Genomic DNA, 22,277 nt, shown 5'->3' with positions numbered 1-22,277 from the left:
AAATAGTGAAGAAAACCCAAATCGAAATGAACATGGAATTGAAAAACTCAAAAAGTCAATTGAAAACAACTGGAGAAAACCTCACAAGCAGAATGAACATAACAGAAAACAGAGTATCAAAACTGGATGAGAAAGTTGAAGATCTGGACTATGTAAAATTCAGAAAAACACAGGAATGGAATGCGCAGGAAATGTGGGACACATGAAAGACCAAATCTATGCATCATAGGCATACAGGAAGGGGAAGAATCTCAGGCCAATCTGAATTATATGACATCTTACATGAAATGGATTTAGCAGACATCTACAGAATATTCCCACTGAAGTACCAAAGAATACACTTTCTACTCAATATCTCATGCAAGTTTTTCTAAAATTGATCACATTCAGGGACACAAAACAAATCTCAATAAATATAAAAAAGTTGGAATAATTCCATTCATTCTATCAGACCACAGTGCAATAAAGCTTATAATCAACACCAAAAATAAAAAAATCTCTAGTAACTGCATGAACTCATGGAGATTAAACAACACACTGGGAATAATGAATGGGCCAAAGAAGAAATTGTGAAAGAAATACAAGTATTTCTGGAACTAAATGAATGGGACTACAACACAACAAAACCTCTGAGATACTTTAAAGGCAGCCCTAAGAGGGAAGTTTATAGCTCTTAGTGCCTAATTTAAAAAATGATCAGAAGAAGCACATGTAAATGACTTAACAGTACAACTCAAGACTGTGGAAAGGCAAGAACAAAACAACCCCAAACCTAATAGATGAGAAGAAATAGCAAAAATCAGAGCAGAAATTAATGAAATAGAAACAAAATGATAAAAAAATCTAAGACTTGTTCTTTGAAAAGTTAAACAAGACAGACCCTTAACCCAGTTAACCAAAAGCAAGAAAGAGCAAATTCAAATCAACGAAATCAGAGACAAAGGGGAAACATCACAACAGATATACATACACTCATACAGACACAGACACAGACACACAGACACACAGACACACACACACCACACAAAATCCAGAACACTGTAAGGGAATATTTAAACAGCTATACTCCATTAAATTTGAAAATATACAATAAGTGGATGAATTTCTAAAGTCATGAACACCACCAAACCAAGAAGACATCAACAGCATAAACAGAGCCATTACAATAAAGAAATTGAATAAGTAATACAAATCCTCCCAACTTAAAAAGGTCCAGGCCCAGATGAATTCACTGCAGAATTCTACCAGACATTCAAAGAAGATCTACAACTAATACTGCTTAAAATATTCAAAAAGAGAGAAATGGAGGAATGCCAAAATTCTATGAAACCAGTATCACTTAATACCAAAACCAGGTAAAGACACAACAAAAAAGAAAACTATAGGCCCATATCCTTAATGAACATTGTGCTGGATTGCTTTAGTGTCAACTGGCAACACCTGGGTTGAAGGAGCCTCAATTTGGGAATTGTCTTTATTGGACTGGCCTGCGGCCATGTCCAGGGGGCACCTCTTTGATTGCTGAGTGATGTGGGAAGGCCCAGCCCACTGTGGGTGATGCCATCCCTGGGCAGGTGGGCCTATGTTGCATGAGAAAGCAGGCTGAGCAGGGGCCAGTGGAGCAAGCCAGTAAGCAGCATTCCTCCATGGCTTGTGCTCCAGCTTCTGCCTCCAGGTTTTTTCCCTGAATTCCTACCTTGGGCTCCATGATGAACTGTGACTCAGGATATTTAAGCTAAATAAACCCTTTCCTCCCCAAGTTGGTATTGGTCAGAGTGTTTTGTTATGGCAAAGGAGAAAAAACTAGGACAAACACAGATGCAAATATACTCAACAAAATATTTGTGATTTGCATTCAGACACTCCTCAAAAATATCATCAGTTATGATCAAGTCTGTTTTATTCCAGAGATGCAGAAATGGTTCAATATATGTAAGTCAATAAATGTAATAAAACATATAAATGGACTAAAAGATAAAAAATATTCACATGGTCATCTCAGTAGATGCAGAAATTTGACAAAATCCAACATACATTAGTGTTAAAATCCTAGCAGGAATTGGTCTGGAGGGAACATACCTCAACATAATTGAAGATATACATCAAACCCACAACCAACATCATTCTAAATGGAGAAAAACTAGAAGTATTCCCATTAAAATCAGGAACCAGACAGGGCTATCCACTATCTCCATTCCTTTTCAATACAATGCTTTAAATGCTTGCAAGAGTAATAAGACAAGAGATGGACATTAAATGAATACTAATTGGAAAAGAAGAGGTCAAATTATCACTACTTGCAGACGATATGTTATTATATATAAGAGATCAAAAAACTGCACCAGAAAACTGTTAGAAATGATTAATACTTTCAGTAAAGTGGCAGTTTACAAAATCAACTTACAAAAATCAATAGCCTTTCTATATACCAATAGCAAATAATCAGAAAAAGCATTCACAGGTCAGGCGTGGTGGAGCTCACCTTTATTCCCAGAACTTGGGAGGCAGAGGTAGGCAGATCTCTGTGAAGTCAAGGCCAGCCTGGTCTACATAGTGAGTTCCAGGTTTGTGGAGGTACGGTAATAAGATGGTGCTGAGCAGCTTAGGTGAAGGCGGAACCAGCTAGCCAGTTTGGCACGCAACAATAAGGAAAAGTAATACTGATTGTAGCTCAGCCAGTGAAGGATGCATGATCACCTCGTGAACACTGAGTTATGCTATGAGAAGGGCCTGTGTGCTAATATGTGACCTCTGAGCTGATTGGATGCCCGCGGCCTCCCCGCCTATGCTATGCTTGTGGTTTTTGCCTTTAAATATTGTTTGGCCTTAATAATAAATGAGCTCCTGCTAGACAAGACTCCCTGCCTCCTTGGTGGTGCCTCAGGAACAGAGGGTTAGGATGGCAGTGCACTCCCTCTCCTAGGCCCCCATCATGCTGCATGCGGGGAAGGAACCCTGCAACTGGTGCCCTGTGTGAGGAAAACGAAAGAGATACTGGCTGAGGCCAATCGGTCTTTCGGGGTGAGTGAGACCCTTAGTATGGGTAACACAACTTCTAAGAAGCAAGAGCTGGCCCTGAAGGCATTGCACTATGTGCTTAAGAGCCGAGGGCTAGACATTTCAGACTCTGTAACCAACCAGGTCTAGGAGACTGTGACTCTCTTGGCCCCATGGGCCCCCACAGCTAATCTATTCTCCTGGGATCCTTGGGAAAGGGTTAAAAAGCTAACAAGAGAACAGGAGAGACACTTCAGGGTGGAACCCCTGCTAGAGTTCTAGCCCACAATGGCCACCCTTAAGGGCACTTTCCACCCAGAGATGCCTCCCTCCCCTCAACTTGCAAAAGGAAAGGGGAACTTGCATGAAAGCCGAGGTGGGGCAGAGCAGAGCGCACGGGGTTGGCGGTGATATTGGCCGCCCACCAGACCCGTCTTAAAACATGGACCAAGGAGTCTAACATGGACCAAGGAGTCTAATGCATGTGTGAGTCAGGGGCTCGCACGACAGCCACAGGTGGGAGTCAGGGGCCAGCAGAAAAGCCAGGGACTGGCAGCACAGTGGCTGCCAGGCGCATTTGTGAAAAAAAAACAAACCAAAATACAAAGACCTTTGACTGTGAGCCGCAGCTCTAGGACAGCTGATAAGGCCTGGGGGAAAGATGGCTCGGGGAGGGGCCCCACCCCTTCAGTTCAGTGGATGGCCAGGGAACCACTCTGCCCCAAGTGCTACAGCCCTGCAGGCAGCAACAGTCACCAAATCCCGGGCCGAGGGAGCCGTTAGTGAAAGCCTATAATGTTTTCACTAACAGGGACACATTTGGAGCTGCACTGATATTATACCCAAAAACAAATATAAAAAACCAAAAAACAACTCAATTCAAAAAACTCATGGCCATTGTTTTCTGACAGTATTCAGACTTGTACACTCCTTAAAAAAAAAAAAAAAGCCCCTATTTTCTTACAGCATTTTAAGGGACACCAAGGATTGCCTGGGCTTTTATCCCAAGGCAATACACAGGCAGACAAGATGGCTTATTGTGTACAGGTCCTGCCTTGGCAGCAGCCAGGGGTAAACTCCAGGGGACTCAAGCCCAATTCCTTATGACAAATGAATGTCACACACTATGCTCCTTTTGGAAAGCTTAAATATATTTTTATATCCATTGACACATTCTCACATGCCTGTTGGGCTACCGCTCATACAGGAAAAAAGTCTAAACACACTCAGTCTCATTTTCTCCAGTGCTTTGCTACATTGGGATTGCCCCCCAAAATTAAAACTGATAATGGACCATGTTTTGTGAGTAAAAATTTGCAAAATTTCTTCTCACTTTGAAAAATTCAACACAATACAAAATTCCCTACAATCCCCAAGGTCAAACCATTATAAATACAACCATCAAAACTTAAAAGTTCAATTACAAAAACAAAAACAACAAAATAAGCCCCCACCAACAGTTGGGTATGGCCTTATTCACTATTAATGTTCTTAATTTTAAAAAAAGTCAGTTGGAATCCTGGTTTCAAAAGCATTGGGGATGACAGGAGCAGAGACCTGAGGTACGGGTAAGGTGAAAGGGTCCCATCACTGGGCAATGAAAAGCCCAGATCTGTTGCTAACCATGGGTCGAGGCTTTGGGTGTGTCTACCCTACAGGAGATTCAAACCCCACATGGGTGCCTGCGACAAACCTTAAGTGGGTAGGCCAGGATCTGACTGACTAGCGTGACGGTCCATGGACAATAGTTCATGAGACAAAATTCCTCTCTTTATTTGTATCCATCTGAGGTGAAGGACCCAGTTCCTTGACTTCATTGCAGCCTCTTTGACAACTGGCTGATTGGCTAAAAGAAACACGGTCTCAAAAGTATTTCAACTTGTCCTATGCCATGACTTGCTTTATTTCTCTTGATAATGCTTATCTTTAAGTGTCTTTACCAGATAATTTGGTGACACAGGACCCTTGGAACTGCCACGGCCCACCTCATCATGATTACAGGACTTCCCCAGGACCCCCTCTGGTTGCCCATGCTTGGCTAACCAAGTTAGGCGGAGACTAAGACTCACAGGCTGGCATTACCCATGCAGCTGCCCTTAATCATGATGTATTTTTAGCCAAAGACAGGTAAGATGTCCCGTGACAAGTACTCCTAAGACAGGACATGCACATGGCCAGGTGCATGATCCAGTGATGGGCAAGGCTTGATCAGAGGTGACACAACCTAAGACAGGCAAAAATACATAAAATTAAAAAAAGGAGATAGCCATCTCTCCTCAGGGAGCTGCCTATGAAGTGGGTAACCTGTGAAATAAGGTCAGTCCGGCCTTAAAAAAAAAAAAAACAGGGGGGATATGTGGAGGTACGGTAATAAGATGGTGCTGAGCAGCTTAGGTGAAGGTGGAGCCAGCTAGCCAGCTTGGCACGCAACAATAAGGAGAAGTAATACTGATTGTAGCTCAGCCAGTGAAGGACGCATGATCACCTTGCAGACACTGAGTTATGCTATGAGAAGGGCCTGTGTGCTAATATGTGACCTCTGAGCTGATTGGATGATGGCCTCCCCGCCTATGCTATGCTTGTGGTTTTTGCCTTTAAATATTGTTCGGCCTTAATAATAAATGAGCTCCTGCTAGACAAGACTCCCTGCCTCCTTTGTGGTGCCTCAGGAACAGAGGGTTAGGATGGCAGCGCACTCCCCCTCCTCAGCCCCCATCATGCTGCGTGCGGCACACACGGTTCCAGGCCAGCTGGGGCTACAGAGAGACCCTGTCTCAAAAAAAAGCATTTACAGTAACCTCAAAAAAAATTCACAATAACCTCAAAAAATATTTAAGAATAAACCCAACCAAAGACATTAAATATATCTACTATGTAAAATTTAAATCCTTAAAGAAAGGTAGAAGGAGACACTAGGAGATGGAAAGACCTATTTTGCTCATGGATTGGTAGAAATAATATTGTGAAAATATCTATAGATTCAATGCAATGCCAATCAAAATACTCATAAAATTCTTCACAGAGCTGGAAAAAAAATCATTCTAAAATTTATATAAAATCGTAAAAAACACCAGGTAGCCAAAGCAATCCTGGGTAAAAAACAACTCTAGGGCATCACCATACCAAATTTCAGATTATAATACAGATTTATAGTCATAAAAACAGCATGATACTGACACAAAAATAGACATGTAGATCAATGGACCACAATAGAAGACCCAAACATGAGTACATATATTTCAGACACTTGACATTTGACAAAAAGTGTCAAGAACACACAGTGAAGGAAAGACGGAATCTTTATCAAATGGTGCTGGCAAAACTGGATCTCCACGTATAGAAAAATGAAATTGGACCCTTGTCTTTCACCCTGCACAAAAGTCAACTCCAAATGGATCAAAGACCTCAATATAAAACTTGAAACTCTGAAACTGCTAGAAGAAAACATAGGCAGTACCCTCCAAGATATAGGCATAGGAAAGGTCTTTCTAAATCAGACATCAGCTGCTCAGGCATTAAGGTCAACAAACCATAAGTAGAACCTAGTTAAGCTACAAAGCTTCTATACAATAAAAGAAGCAACCATGTAAGTGAAGAGGAAACTCACTGAGTGGGAGAAAATCTTTACCAGTTACACATCTGACAGAGGATTAGTTCCAGAATATACATAGAACTCAAAAAAAAAACAAAACAAGAAAATAAATGACTCAATAAAAAGATGGGGTATAGACCTGAACAGAGTGCTCAAATGAAGAAATAAAATGGATAAGAAACACTTTAAAAAGTGCTCAATAGCCTTAGTAATCAGAGAAATGCAGACAAAAAACACTCTAAGATTTCATCTTACCCCAGTCATATTGCCTAATATCAAGGGAACAAAAGACACCAAATGGTGGAGAAGATGTAGAGAAAGGGGAACGCTGATTCACTGCTAGTGAGAATGTAAACTTATGCAACCACTATGGAAAGCAGTGTGGAGAACTCTCAAAAAACTCAAAATGAATCTACCGTATGTTTCAGTTATACCACTCTTTGGCATATACCCAAAGGACTCATCCTACTGTAGAGATACCTGTACATCCATGTTTGTTGCTGCTCTCCTCACACTAGCTAAGAAAAGGAAACAACCTAAGTGGCTCTCAACTGATAAATGGATAATGAAAATGTGGTACATTTACACAATGGAGTTCTACTCAGCAGTAAGAAAAGATGAAATTATGAAATTTGCAGGTAAATGGATGGAACTAGAGAGTGTTATACTAAATAAAGTAACACAAACACAGAAAAGCAAGCATGCATGTTCTCCCTCATTTGCATATAGTAACACCAATATGAATTAATTTTTTTTTTTGGTCTTTTTGAGACAGGATCTCCTGTAGCCCCAGCTGTCCTGGAGCTCACTATGTAGACCAGGCTGGCCTTGAACTCACAGAAATACGCCTGCCTCTGCCTCCTGAGTGCTGGGATTAAAGGCGTGCGCCAACATGCCCGGCTTGTAAGTATATATTTTTATGTAACACCAGGAGCCAGGAAAATGGAAAGGCAACACAAGTTACCTTTAAGGTGCACCTTAAAAGAAAGAACTCTAAAGAGGGGAATAGTAGGGAACAGATGCTATTAGGGGAAAGGTGGAGAAAGTGGGAGTGTTTGCCTGGGAAGAGAGGAAGGAGGGACATGCAGGGGGCTGTGGTGAGCGATGAGGGAACTCAGGAGAGGTGGGGAATGGTGGGAGGCATGTGTTATGAAGGGAGGGAGGGGATAATAGGAATGCTTGGACTGGGGAGATAGGAGGGAGGTTGGATGGGGGGAAGAGAGAGTAGAATGTAGCTTGGGAGGCTAGGGAAGCCAGAGGAAAATGTGTTGCCTCTGAAACCCCATGAGAAATGCACATATGGTACCTGGACATTAGTGCAGATATATACACCTGGGGGTTGTTTGGCAAGGAACACAGTGACAGACAGGAGATACCTCCCTTTGAGTGGTTAGTCAGAATGGTTCAGAAGACTATCAAAATAACAAAGGCTATTGTTGGAGTTCTTGGTTATCTTCCAGAACTGAAGTTAAGACCCTACTGCTGAAGACAGGACATATTTCAGACACAGGACTTGGAGCATTGGAGCAGGAACTGCCTTGGAAACCTTCTACCTGAAGTTTATCTCCCATAGTTCTGGAGGACATTATGCAAGCTGCTCAGGGAGAAACTCAGTCAATGGTCCATCCCAGTTCTAAAGCCTAATAGCCACAACGACCAGCATAGCAAACTACCTCTGTTGGTGCAGTAGTGGTACTGTGATTAGGTGGTAATCAATAGCTATCTAATTGGACTTAAAGCCCTCTCAATGAGAGTGAATTCCTGGGTGGCACTGTAAGCACTGTCAACTACACATGTTTGGAGGGGACATAGATCCTACAGAAAACTCTCTCTCTGTCATATCTCTAGACAAATGAAATGTCTTACCACATGCTAAATATAGATCCTTATATTTACAGAAAAGTATACTGTATACCACCCATCAAAGAAACTTTTTCCTACAACAGATGGAGAATCCTACAACTGGTCAGACACAGAGAATATACATCTGAGAGATGCCATAGGTGACATAGCTACAGTGGAAAGTCTACACCTAAGGACTCATGGAGCATAGAAGAATGGGGGGTAAAGAGAAAACTAATGAACTTCTCAACTCTCACCAGCAAACCTTCCTTATACAACAGTGTCCAGTGCACACCAAAGGCCACAACTAGTCAACTTTTAAAGAATATGACACTGTAGAATGTGTGTCCCTAGATAGGAGTCCTATATCAAACCTCTCCCACCCACAGGTCAGGGACTATTGGGAAAGAGGGAGTGGAAACAGTCTAAGAGCCAGTATTGGTCCATGAACATAGGGAAGCAGAGGCTTTCAGGCCACTGGAAGCTTACATATGTGAACTTGTCGCAATGGTGACATTGAGTACAGGATCTATGCCAACTCAATCAGACAAGGGCCCAGAGTGGAGTGAGGGAAATGGTGGCAGTTAGCCCTTCTCTGGGAACTATTAGAGACTGATTACTACTGGAGGTGGGAGAGGAGGCCTTACCAACAATCTTTAGATAGACTGACTAGACTTCAATGGATGAATTTGCACTGAAGGATATCTTGGTACAAATGTTTGACTGGATAGGACTTAACATGTTTGGTGGAATACATGAGGTCTTGTGGGGGTGGGGTGGGGAGGATGGAGGGTGTCTGAATTTGATTAAGAACTGCTGTATGAAATGTAAAAAAGGTCAATAAAATTTTATAAAAATTAATTAATTAAAATAAAATAATTAAGCAAGCAAACAAATAAAAAGGAATGTATGCAAAATGAGGAAAAGAAAGAAAAAAGAGAATACCTGCAGTGTTCTGGGATCAGACTGTGATACCAGTTCCCCTTGAGGGGAAAAGGGATTTCCTGTCAGAGGAACCCTAAAGCTGTGGCTGGAGAAGTTGGAGTCGTTTCCCACATGATCAGAGTTGCATGCTCTCATTGATATAAAACTCTGGAGGATACAAACTAATGAATTGTGGCAGAGAAAATCAATGATGCTTTCAATAACTTTTTTAATGCTCTTAATGCTTTAACTATGCACACCTCATGGACAATTTGCTTTCTGGTCCTGTAGCCCCTTATAGGCAACATTCTCTAGGTATGGAAATTTTTCTCCTATAATTTTACCAAAAACATTTTTCATGCTTTAGTGTGATATTTCTTTCTTTCTTTACCCATTATCTGAAGGATAGGTCTTTTTATGGTGTAGCAGGTCTCTCTCACATTCCTTTCATGATTTGTAAATTTATTATTGACTTTTACTGAGTGATACAGTTCCACTACCTTGTCTTCCAGCCCTGATAGTCTGTTTTTCACATGTGGTATTCTATCGGTGAGGCTTTCCACTGAGGTTTTTATTTTTCCCATTGAGTTTTTCCTTTCTAGCATCATTTCAATCTGGCTCTTCTTCAGTAACTCTGTCTCTTTATTGAATTCTATTTTCAAATCTTGTATTGGCATCCTTATTTCAGTCATCTCTTTGTTTTTGGTCTTCTCTGAGTTATTTGAAGACAGCTATAACGAAGATGTGGCTCAGTGGTACAATACTTATCTATCATATGCGAGGCCCTGGGTTCCATCTTTAGGATCAAACTAAAAAAAAAAAAAAAGAATCAAGAATATTTGATCTTAAAGAGATCACAGAGGACATTTACCCCAGATTCTCTTATTTTACAGATACCAGGCTTACAGAAATCAAATGACTTATCACAACTATGCTCCTAGCCAGTGTTTGGTCTCAGTCTGGGAACCTTGGTCTTCTGATTCCTAGTCTATTACTTCATTCAATATGGTGTCCTGTTTCTTTATATATTTGCATACTTTCAAATGCTCTTAATTAACACCACCCTGCCTATCTATTTTAGAAGAAAGGGCTGAGGCTTAAGAGAGGATCATGTCTTTGGAGGACACACTGTGGGGCCCTCTCCTCTTAGACTTCATTCTTCATAATTCTTCATAATATTCCTCTCATTCTGCTGCAGGCTCCTTGGGCTTGTCTGAATTTGCCATGTCCGTCATATTTCAGGGCCCTTGTACTCTCCCTAGAATCTTTTCTCAACCATTTGAATGTCCTGCCTTTGAATGTCCTCCAGGCCTTTGCACCAATGTCACCCCAATGAACTCTTTCTTAACTATATATCTGAATTGCATCACCCCATCTCAGTCCACATCCTTCTTACTGAAGTAAAATTTATTTATTCTAGAATCAGATTGTGAAATCAGGTCCTATGAAGTGGGGGAAGGTTCTTTGCTACAAGAATCCTGAAGCTAGCCATAACTGAATAAAAATGAAGTATTTTCCTACATAATCATGGTGACGGCTGAGGAAGGACAACAAAGCAGCTTAAAATCATATAGATTTTATCTTCTTTTAATCTCTAAGAATTTAGAACTCTTCAAACACTTCTAAACCAACTCTAATCTGTTGGTTGGATCTGACTTATGTAAATATGTAGAAACACAACTATGTAGAGGCATATAGGGGTCAGATCCTTTAATGCTGCCACCAGTATGTGGCTCCTTCTGTTTGCCAGGCTATGACTCCTCAGAAGAACCGAAAGAATTATTTTTCTTAATGCAAAATAGGAATTATTTTCCTCATCTGCTTAAGTATCTACCAACCAAAGATATTAAAGAAAGTTGCATTAGTTCATCAAGCTAGTAAGTGGTAAGATTATGATTAAACCTGGGGCTATGTAGCTCAAACCTTGAACTTTTTCCACCTATTTTTGATAATGTGTTTCTATTTTTCTGTCTTTTTCTCCTCATCTAGAAGCAACATCATCGGGTGAGTACTGGGGCATTAAGGTGAACAGGGGAAACTAAGCTAGTGTCATTTCTACATCTCTTTCTAAAGAATCCCTTTCCATGGATGGCAGCATCAAGCTAAAAAGATAAATATGTTTAGAGGTCCAAAACGAGTTTACAAAAGCATTTGGATGAGAGTACTGGACTCACGAATTCAAAGGGATCTTGATGGACCCCATTCATTGACACCAGAGAGAATTTTGTTGTCAAAGAAGTCATGAAAGCAGGAGCATGAGGTGACTAGTCCTACTGCATCTGCAGCCAGGAAGAAGAGAAACAGATGAATGTGAGTGTCCGGTGTGCCTTCTCTTTTTATTTAGTCTAGAATCTTAGCCCATGAACTGGTGCTCTCCACATTGAGTAAATTTCCCCTCTTCAGTTAATCCTTTCCAGAAATACCCTCATGACACATCCAGACATGTGTTTCCATGGTAATTTTAAGTTTAATGAAGTTGATAGTGCATACTAACCATCACAGTGGACAAGTGACTAGTCCTTGTGGTTTCTCAGGAGAATGAGAAAGCGAGTGAAATCTACCAGTTGCCATTAAACACATGCTGTATGAGAAACTAAGATCTCTACTGTAGGGCTAGTTTCCACTCAATTATTGTCTTATAAGTCACCTTTCAGATTCATTCCACTAAACCAGGTGCTAACATTCCATTAGGATCTAAAATCAGACCCAATATTTGCTTCGCTGAAAGATATTTGCTGCATAACTTCAGGAACAATCCAGATAGAGATAGTGAGTATATTTATCAGAAGATATGTGGAAAGGTGGATGCTTTAACCCCAAAATGTTCCTGAGTTCTGACAGGCGTGACTTACATGTGTCTCTGTAAGAGAGTTCATGGTGCTAATGTTGAAATTCTTTTCACTTGGGCAAGGAGCATACCCACTCTGCAGTGAAATGACTATGTACCAGTTGGACATCAATTCCCTTAAAAGATTTTCATTTGGACAGACTGGAAGGTCATGTGTAATTGTGCTATTATACCTAGCAGACAGCGGTGCTAGTCAGGGCAAGAGATACTGGGTTTGAATTTCAGTTTTAAAATTTACCAATTTATATAATCTTTGTTAATAACCACAGACTCCTGAGTTTTATAAAGGTCTAGGGAATTAGATTCTGATGAGAAGGCTAGTCATACTCTGCCTCTTTCTAAATACTTAACTTTGCTGTAATTTTCTGAATTATTGACATTTCTCTTTTACACAGTGCATTCTTTAAAAGTAGAAGCCTAATTACACTGTTCTTTTTAATTCCCAATGTCCAGCGAAGACCTTGGCAAATACTCAGTAAGTGAAAAAGAAAGAATTTGGACCCAGACAAGTAGGGGTTTACCATGGATTGACTTTGGGCAACTTGCCTAACAGTTTCCTCATTTGCAAAGTGGAGTGGTTTGAGTAAAGTTGAATGAGTGAGTTATGAATGGAGGGACAAGATGTATGATGTCACTTTGAGCTCTGCAATTCAAAAAGTAGCCAAGAGAACACTGGCTCCATCCCACCCCTGCCTAATTCTTTTGAAATAAAAATTTCATTATTTTTTATTTTATATTTTACGTGTATGAATGTATTGCCTGTATGTGTGCAAGTGTACCTATGTCATGCAATGTCTGCAGAAGTCAAAAGTGTGTTGGATCCCCTAGAACTGGCCTTATGGATCGTTGTTAGCCACCATGTGGGTGCTGGAAGTTAAACCTTAGTCCTCGGCAAGAGCAGTCAGTGCTCTTAACCACTGAGCTGTCTCTCCAACACCCCCTGCCTAATTCTTAATCACCCTCTGAAGATTCTAGGATGACTTCTCTATTTCTTGTTTTCATTTTCTTAAATACCAGGATAATTCTTGCTAGGTACCTTTATAATATCGTCCTTTATCACTTATAGCCTTATTATAGCTTCTCCTCCTCCTTTCTTCCCCCTCCCTCCCCCATCCTTCTCCCCTCCCTCTTCCTTATTTCCCTTCTGCTCCTTATTCTGATTGCTTTATACAGTCCAGACAACCACTCTACTACAGAACTCTATTTCTGGGCTTAGACTGCTTGTTTCTTTATTTCAAAAAGCTGTCATATATGGTAGGTCTCCAACTCAGGACAGGGATGTTAGTTTTTCTCACTGATGTAGACACATAGCAGATATTTATTAAAATAAAGCTCACAGGAAGAGAGACTGATTCTTTACACGAGGCTTATGAACTATGTTGCACAGCCTTCGTGCCTTCTCTGGGCTGAGGATTCACACTTGTTTCTTCATCTGTTTTTCAGATTATAATCTATTGCAGAAAAAGTCATGTCATTATTCTTTTTTTCCGATAATTTTTAATTGAATTTTTATTTTATACAATATAATTCGATATTTAGATCCCCTCCCCTATCCACATTTTCCCGTATATTATATATAATATATGTATATTATATATGTATGTATTTATATGACTATATCTTAAGATCTATAAAGTCTACTTTGTGTCCCCAAACGTCCTTCAGTGTGGTTCCATCCACTGGAGCTTGTTTAACCTACCGAGTCCCAAGCTTGAAAAAACTGTCCCTGCCCCTCCCATCAGTCATCTATTGCCACAATTTCCTTAGGTGTGGTTGGAGCTCCTACTCAAATCCTCCTGTCCGTGTTGTGATTTATTCTGATTTGACCTTGCATGAAACTTGTGCATGTTGTCACCATTACTGTGAGTTCATATGAGTAAACTGACCAATCGTCTTGAAACTTTTTCCTGGTTTCATCCACTACCACTGGCATCTTACAGTCTTCCTGCCTCCCTCTTCTGTAATTGTTCCTGAGTCTTGGGAGGCAGAGGTTTGATATAGATGCCTTATTCAGTAATAAGCACTCTGCAGCCTATTGCTCTTTGCACATTGGCCAGTTTTGGGTTTCTGTGTTAATCACCGTCTGTTGCATAAGGAAACTTTTGTGGTGAGAATTGAGAAATGTATTAATTCATGTGTATAACAATAAGTCATTAAGGTGCTGGAGAGGTGATTCAGTGCTTAAGAGCACTGGCTACTCTTGCAGAAGACTGGGGTTCGAATCCCAGTACCCACATGGTGACTAATGACTGTGTAACTTCAGTTCCAGGGGATCCAACATCCTCTTCTGGCCTCTGAGGGCACTATACAACATGAGTATACTTACATACATGCAGGCATAACACACACACACACACACACACACATAAAATAAAAATAAATTAAATAAAAATGTTTTAAAAAACAAGTCATTAAGAATCAGTTTAATATGATAATTTTTTTATTAGAAAACTAGTGTTATGTTCTCCCCTATGTCCTGTGACCTCACTAGCCTCAGGTTCCTAAGACTGATATTAATGTCAGGTTTGGGCTCCATTCTAGGAAGTGGACCTTAAATCTAATTAAAGAGTGGTTGGCTATTTCCACAATATTTGTGCCACTGTAGCACCAGTAGGCATATTTTGTTAGACCAGTTGTTGTTGTAGTTCATAGCATTCACATCTGGATAAGGTTGATGATTTTTTTTCCTCTTAGTAGAATGCATAGCACCTTCCAACACTATGAATGTTAGCCAATAGAGATGAGGCTCTGAAGTCAGTACCAGCATAATTTCTCCTTAGTTCTACAGCTCGTGTATATAGTGTCTTCAGCAATAGGGTCTTACCATCTGAATTAGTTACTTGTCTGTTGCTGTGATAGAAACACCGACCAAAGCAACCTATAGAAGGAAGAGTTTATTTGAGCTTATAGTTCCAAGGGGCAAGATTCTATCATGGTGGGGAGGCATGGTGGCAGAGGTGGCTGGAGGAGGGAAGCAAAGCTCTCACATCTTCAAGAAGACACAGGAAACAAGAGAGTGACTGGAGATCTGGCAAGGTTTAAGAACTCTCTAAGCCTGCCCCCAGTGACATGCTTCCTCCTAGAAAGCTACACCTTCTAAGACCTCCCGGAACAGCCCCATCAACTGGGGACAAAATGTCCAAATACTTGGAGCCTATGGGGGATAGGGGGTGGAATGTGGTGGTTTGAATGAAAATGTCCCACATTTATATATATAATAAAAAGAGATTAAAAGGAGTTATTCTATAACAGAAACACATTGCCCCTTTCTAGACATCATAAACTAATGAAAAAAAAAACAAAAAACAAAACTCCCTCAATGCCAGGAATGGTCTCTCTCTCACTAGAAGCTGTTGACCAGAGGGGCCATAGAATCTTAAATAATACTGGCTATTTAATGCTGGAGAGATGGCTCAGTGATTAAGACCACTGGCTGCTCTTATAGAAGACTTAGATTCAATTCCTAGCACCCACATGGGGGCTAACAACTATCTGTAACTCCAGTTCCAGGGGATCTGATGCCCTCTTCTGACCTCCATGGGCACTACAGGAAATAGGTGTACTTACATACATGCAGGTAATACACTTATACATACACACACACACACACACACACACACACACACACACACACACACATAAAGGTCATTGTCCCCGCCCTTGGTTACCCACCAGAATTGGATGGTGTATTAGTTACTTTTCTATTGCTGTGATAGAAACACTGACCAAAGCAACTTATAAAAAGGAAGTGTTTATTTGAGCTTAAGGTTCCAAGGGGCAACAGTCCATCGTTGTGGGGAGGCATAATGGCAGAAGTGGCTGGAAGAGGAGGGAAGCTAAGTTTTCACATCTTCAAGCAGACACAGCAAACAAGAGAATGACTGGAGATCTGGCAAGGATATATATATATATATATATATATGTATGTTTTAAGAAGTTTCTATAGTGGTAGATTTCCACATGGCTTTTTCTAAAGGCCTTTCATGTTAATTATCTCTCCTTGTACTCCTTCATCTACCCTGTCTCCTCCATTCCCCACCCTGCTTAACCCTTCCTAGTCTAATATTCCCCTTTCCCCAATTCATATCATTGTGTTCTACAACCCCTCACAGGAAGCTTCCCCCTGACTCACCTATGGATGCTTATTAGTTTCGTGACATTGATGAGTTTTCTAATTGAAATACACATTTCTAAGATTTTAAAGCTAGACTCTAGCTATGACAGAGAACATATGACATTTATATTTCTGAATCGGGGTTGCTTCACTGAGGATGACTGTTCCTAGTTCCATTTACCTGCAAATTTCAAAATTTCATTTTATTATTATTAATTATTATTAATGAATGTATTACCTACATGTAATTGAATTAATGTCATTCAGTGCCATTGGACGTCAGAAGAGGGTATTGGATCCCCTGGAACTGGAGTTACAGATGGTTGCTAAATGCCATGTGAGTGCTCAGAACTAGACCTGGGTTGCCTGCAAGAGCAGCCAGTGCTCTTAACTGCTGAGCCTCTTTCTAGCCCTAAAATTTCATTTTTAAAGAATTGAATAATACTGCACTATGTATAGGTGCCATACCTTCATTATCTATTCATCAGTTAATGAACATCTAGATTGTTTCCTATTTCTGGTTATTTTGGAAAGGGAAGCAATAATCATAGATGAACAAGTATTTCTGTAGTAGAATTTAGTCTTTTGGGTATATGCTCAATAGTGGTATGGTAGGATCATATGATAGATCAATTGAGAAGTTTTTGAGGAATCTCCACACTGATTTCCATAGTGGCTGAACCAGTTTGCTTCCCACCAGCAGTGGAAAGAGCTCCCCTTTCTCTACATCCTTGCCAGCATTTCTCATTGTTTGTTTTTGAATCTTTGCCATTTTGAGAGAGGTAAGATGAAATCTCAAAGTGGTTTTAATATGCATTTCCCTGATGGCTAAAGATGTTGAACATTTAAAAAAGTATTTCTCAGACATTTGTGTTTCATCATTAGAGAATTCCCTGTTCAGCTCCTTACTTAATTTTTAATTGTTTTTTTTATGTTTATTTGTTTGAGTTCTTTGTATATTCTAGATACTAACCCTCTGTCAGAGGCATAGCTGGTAAGGATATTTTTTCCATTCTGTAGGTTGCATCTTCACTTGAGTGATGATGTCCTTTCATGTACAGAAGCTTTTTGGTTTCAGGAGGTCCCATCTGTCAATTGCTGGACCTAAAGCTTGTGCTATAGGAGTCTTGTTCAGAAAGTCCTTTCCTGTGCCTATAAGTTGCAACATAGTCCCTGCTTTCTTTGCTGTCTGATTCAGGGTATTGGGTCTTATGTTGAGTTCCTTGATCCTTTGGGAACTAAGTTTTGTGCATGGTGAGAGATCAGATCAGGGTGGGATGGAGCTGCTATCTAAAACTGCAATTACAGAGTTAATATGTAAAGATTTTTGGCTCTCTGTGGACTTTCATTTCTGCTTCTGTTTTTTCTTGTTTACAGACAGTCTCATTTCAAGGTCATTCTAGTAATGTGTCAAAGCTCTTGCTAAAATGTGAATTTTTTTTTCTAATTTTCCAGTTGTGTGTGACTTTCTGAACTATAGGACATATGAAAAGTTCAGTGTAATGAAAGTTGATTTGAGACAAAAGAAAGCTTGCTGAACTATCAACATGCCAAGCAGTATACGCCTGCCAGTGTAACAGTGTATGTGCAACCAACAAATTTCCAATTGGATTTAAAGCCCAATTTTCTGGGAGGAAAATCCCTGGTACTACAAGCCAGTCTAATGCCCTAGTGGCAGAGGAAGTTGTAGGTCCCAGTGGGGAAGTCACTGCAGCTGTTATGTCAGATGAATATGATGCTCCTGCTTTTGTGACTCATTTATCCCCCAAATGACAGAGAAGAGAAATTCTGATGAGAATGAGAGAGGAGGGAAGGAAGGAGAGAGGGGGAAAGAGGAATATTTCAAGGGAAAAAATCATCACAGATATTCAGAAAATATTTATTCAAAAGAATATACAACAATATTTTTACAATATGAATAAACTGAAGCTCAAATTTAATAAGTATCAGGAGAGTTTAAAGAAATATTAAGGCCCTATGTGATGCATTAAAATTTTCTAAGCTAATAGCTCTTGGAACAGTAGGTTAGTTATCTTGCCAAAACCAATCTAACCGATTCTACTATGTAGTGACAGGTTTAAAAAATATTTAGATAATGTTATATATGATAATTTTCTGAAAATATGGAGCTAATTATAAAGTCACTACTAATAAAATCTCCAAGTTTACAAAGTTACAACTCCTATTTAACATACATAAGAAATCAGATTAAAAGGCCATTTTGTAATGAACTCTATGTATAGGTCAGTCATTAGTTAAAATGATGCCTAACATAATTAGAGGGCTAAAGATTTTGTGGTCAGTTATCATAGCATTAATAGTAAAGGAAGTATACAGTCATAATAAACTAAAGATCTGATTCAGACAGTGAAATTCAATGCAACTACAATGTTTAAATGTTAAAACATCTCTTCAAATTTAATCCAGACACAATCAGTTAACTAAAAAGTTATGACAAAAGACTTTCTGATTTAGCTAATTAATTGAATAATTACTTGGTTGAAAGTTACAATTTCCACATCTGAAAGTAATTGCTTCAATGCTAAGGAGGCATAGATTTTTTTTTTTACTGGCTATTTATTCTATGAACTAAAAGTTATGTGGATGGTCCAGTAAATAACAGAATCTGAGAACTTTGCTCCCTAGCCATCCCTTCTTGTTTCCTTATCTGCTTTTTCATTTTTGTTTTCCACCACAAACTCTAGGTTGCTTAGGATATTAGATTTATTCTCCTAAGAAAAAAAGAAAGAGTGGTTGTATGTCTCTTCCTGCTGTGTTGAAGAATGAGGCATACAGGCTTAGCTTAGAGTCAAATTAGGACTAAAGATGCTGTGCGTTTAGCTCTGGCTTCTTCTGAATTGTGCCCTATTCCCTGCCTTCACCTCTACTTCTTCCATTCCAGAAGAGCTTCGGTTTGGTTACTCATTTCTATATACCTGCTGGTATATGAGCCAGTCTTAAAGATCCCTTGGATTCATCTGTGTGCATAGTGGACACAGCAATATTTTCATATCTTTCCTGTGGCTCAAAACACCAGCAGTGGTGAATACACATCATCAGGTCCTTCTGGAAATTTTTGTTAAGAAAGCCATAAAAGAGAGGATTTATGCATGTAGAAATCATAGCAACCAAGTGGCAAACTACAAATACCAGGTCGTGGTGGCAGCTCATCAGCACCTCATGATACCAGTCAAAGATGATGTTGAAGATGTTCAAGGGCAGCCAGCAGGCTCCAAAGGTCACCACGATGGAAACCAAAATCACATTGATCCTCTTGTTCTCACTGAGCCGGCTCTCATTTTCCTTCTTCCTGTCTACCTTCCTTGTTCTTTTACGGAGGCAGATAACAATCTTCAGGTAGCAGATGAGGATGAAACCCAGAGGGACAAAATACTGGAGCATAAACAAGGAAGTGGAAAAGAGGAGCTGGTTCATTTTGGAAGGCCAGATCTCCACACAGGCTACCCGGTGGGTATAGATGTCAGTGGGGAGGGAGAGATTGTGAAAGGGCTCATTGGTGAGATGGTAGGACAGGAATAAGGGAATAGATAATAGAAGGGAAATGAGCCAAATCAAGATGATGCCCCAATAGGCATGAGATACCTTGGGCTTCCAGCCACGGGGGTTCACAATCAGCTGATATCGTTCAATAGCAATTAATACAAGGGAGAATATGGACACAGAGATAAAGACACTTTGCACATAGGAAGTGAGCTTACACATGGTGTTCCCAAATACCCAGTGGTCCATCAGAGTATAGATGACAGTAAAAGGGATACACATGACACACACCAAGATATCAGAGAAAGAAAGATTGGCAATCAGTATGTTGGTGACGTTCTGAGCTTCTCTCTGCTTCTTAAAGATGATGATGATAAGAGAGAGGTTTCCAAAAATGCCCAAGATTAAAACCACAGTATAGGCTACAAGTAGGAAGAGTAAAGCTAGCCAAGGAGGTTGGCAGGACTCAAAGTAGAAAAATGCAGAGTTGTTGCTCTTTGCACTGGTTTTATTAGATGCTGGCTGGTTTGGGGAAACTTCCATTACGTCAGGCTTGTAAGAAGAGATTTTCTAAGCTTGCTTGTACCATTAGAGCATCTGGCTCTGAAACTGTCAATGGATAGTGAGTGGGTTTATTCTTCCCCGATCTCTGTTTGTATTTGATAAAAACACATAAATGACTTGAACATACTCTTGAGATCCTAAAAATCAAACAGAATCCAGAAGATTAATGCAAGCTCTTGTTTTTTGAGGGGGTCTCCTGTGACTTAGGCTGGCCTCAAGATCACTATGTAGGCAAGGAATACCTTGAACTTTTGATCTTTCTGCCTCCACTCCTGAGCACTGGAATTCCAGGCATTCACCACCATACCAGGTTTTGTGTGGTCCTGGGAATAGAACTCAGGCCTTCATGCATGCTCGGTAAGCACTCTATCAACACAGCTACACTTCCAACCCACAAGTACTTAACAATATAGATAATATTATTAATATATAGATAATTCTATAAGTGTAACAACATCCCTAAGAGGATGTGGACAAATATTGAGTGTGCCTCTGCCTATCCATGCCCTCCTCTCATCTCATGGCATTTTATTAGTCCTATCAGTATAGGCTTCAGAGACAGTGAAAAAACAAGTGTGATATCACCCTGTTAAATACATAAGCCAGCTCAAATATAATATCTCCATCCTCTTTAACTTCTGATGCTTTTTCAGTATCATCTGAACATACACCCTCTTAATCCAATAGACTGTGCAAGTCAATAAAGTCAGAATTCTATACTGTGGAGGCCAGAAGACTCTGTTTGGAGTTGGCTTCTTTTACAATTTGTATGTTTGTGTCCCCTCCAAAATTCAAGGCCCAGATTCACGATAACAGTATTAAGAGGTGTGATTTTTTTTAAAGGCGATAATGAGGTTTTTCCCTAATGGATTAGTGCTATGTAGAAGGAATTGAGTTCTAGGGATGTAGCTCAGTAGTTGAATGCTTGGCTAGCATGCATAAGACTTCAGGTTCCATTCCCTGCAAATGTCAATAAATACATCCACCCACCAGTAAAGGGTTTGCTGCTTCTGTCTCTTCTGTCATGCAAGGACATAGCATTTATTACCTCTAACAAAGTGCCATTCTGGGAATCAGGGAGTGGCTTTTACCTGAACCTGCTGATACCTTGATTTTGGACTTTTCAGGCCCCCAGAACTGTTAGAAATAAATTTATATTTTTTATAAATTATTCAGTTTGTAATATTTTCTTATATTACACACAAAGGAAACAAAATAGGTCCCAGGCAGTTATGTACAACTCTTTGACATTGGAATACTACATTGTGGTCTGTACAGTTCACACTTGAGATATATGCAGTTAGGCTACAAATAAAATTCACAAAAAGCTCATAATTAATTTTTAAGAAAGTTTATGATTTTTGTGTTGTGCTGTATTTATAACTATTCTCAGTCAAATGTGGCCTGGGGGCCCATAGATTGGACATGCCTGAAAGCATTACTATGTATGATTTGACATAAGTCCATTATCCTTCCTCTTTAGTTTCATCTCTATACAATGGGGGTAAATAATACCAACCTGTCTGAGTAGTCATGAGGATTAAATATCATCATGCACCTGAACTAGTCTCTTACCACGAACACATGGCACACAGCAGATGCTCACCACATTTCCTGGATACAATTTTTCCTCTCCATTGCCCAGAGCTAGGTTATTGGATACAGTTGCTATGGAATAGCACAGACTTTCTCTTTTTGCTTCTTCCACTGTCTGAGGATGAAGTCAGTGTTGGATTATGTTGCTCAGATTTGGGGATTCAAAATAAGGAATTATATACATAGATGTCTACTATGTAGAACTAACTTAGATTAGAATCCATTTCTCCAATTCTTCCTTCCTCCAGTATCTTCTAATTTCTAGAGGGTAAGGGTCCTATGGCTCAACGTAGTTTAGG

At 39.9% G+C, this 22,277-nt stretch overlaps 1 protein-coding gene across 1 annotated transcript; it reads right to left on the bottom strand.

The window, feature by feature from the left end:
- Positions 1–19,245: 19,245 nt before the first annotated feature.
- LOC103727401 (neuropeptide Y receptor type 6) lies at positions 19,246–20,361 on the bottom strand. Its single transcript, XM_008825249.1, has one exon. The coding sequence runs from the start codon at positions 20,359–20,361 to the stop codon at positions 19,246–19,248; it is 1,116 nt and encodes a 371-aa protein (XP_008823471.1).
- Positions 20,362–22,277: the final 1,916 nt, after the last annotated feature.

Source organism: Nannospalax galili, unplaced genomic scaffold (genome assembly GCF_000622305.1).
Source record: "Nannospalax galili isolate Female #2095 unplaced genomic scaffold, S.galili_v1.0 scaffold128, whole genome shotgun sequence".
NCBI classification, from domain to species: Eukaryota; Metazoa; Chordata; class Mammalia; order Rodentia; family Spalacidae; genus Nannospalax; species Nannospalax galili.
This window is presented reverse-complemented; position numbering and strand designations above follow the sequence as displayed.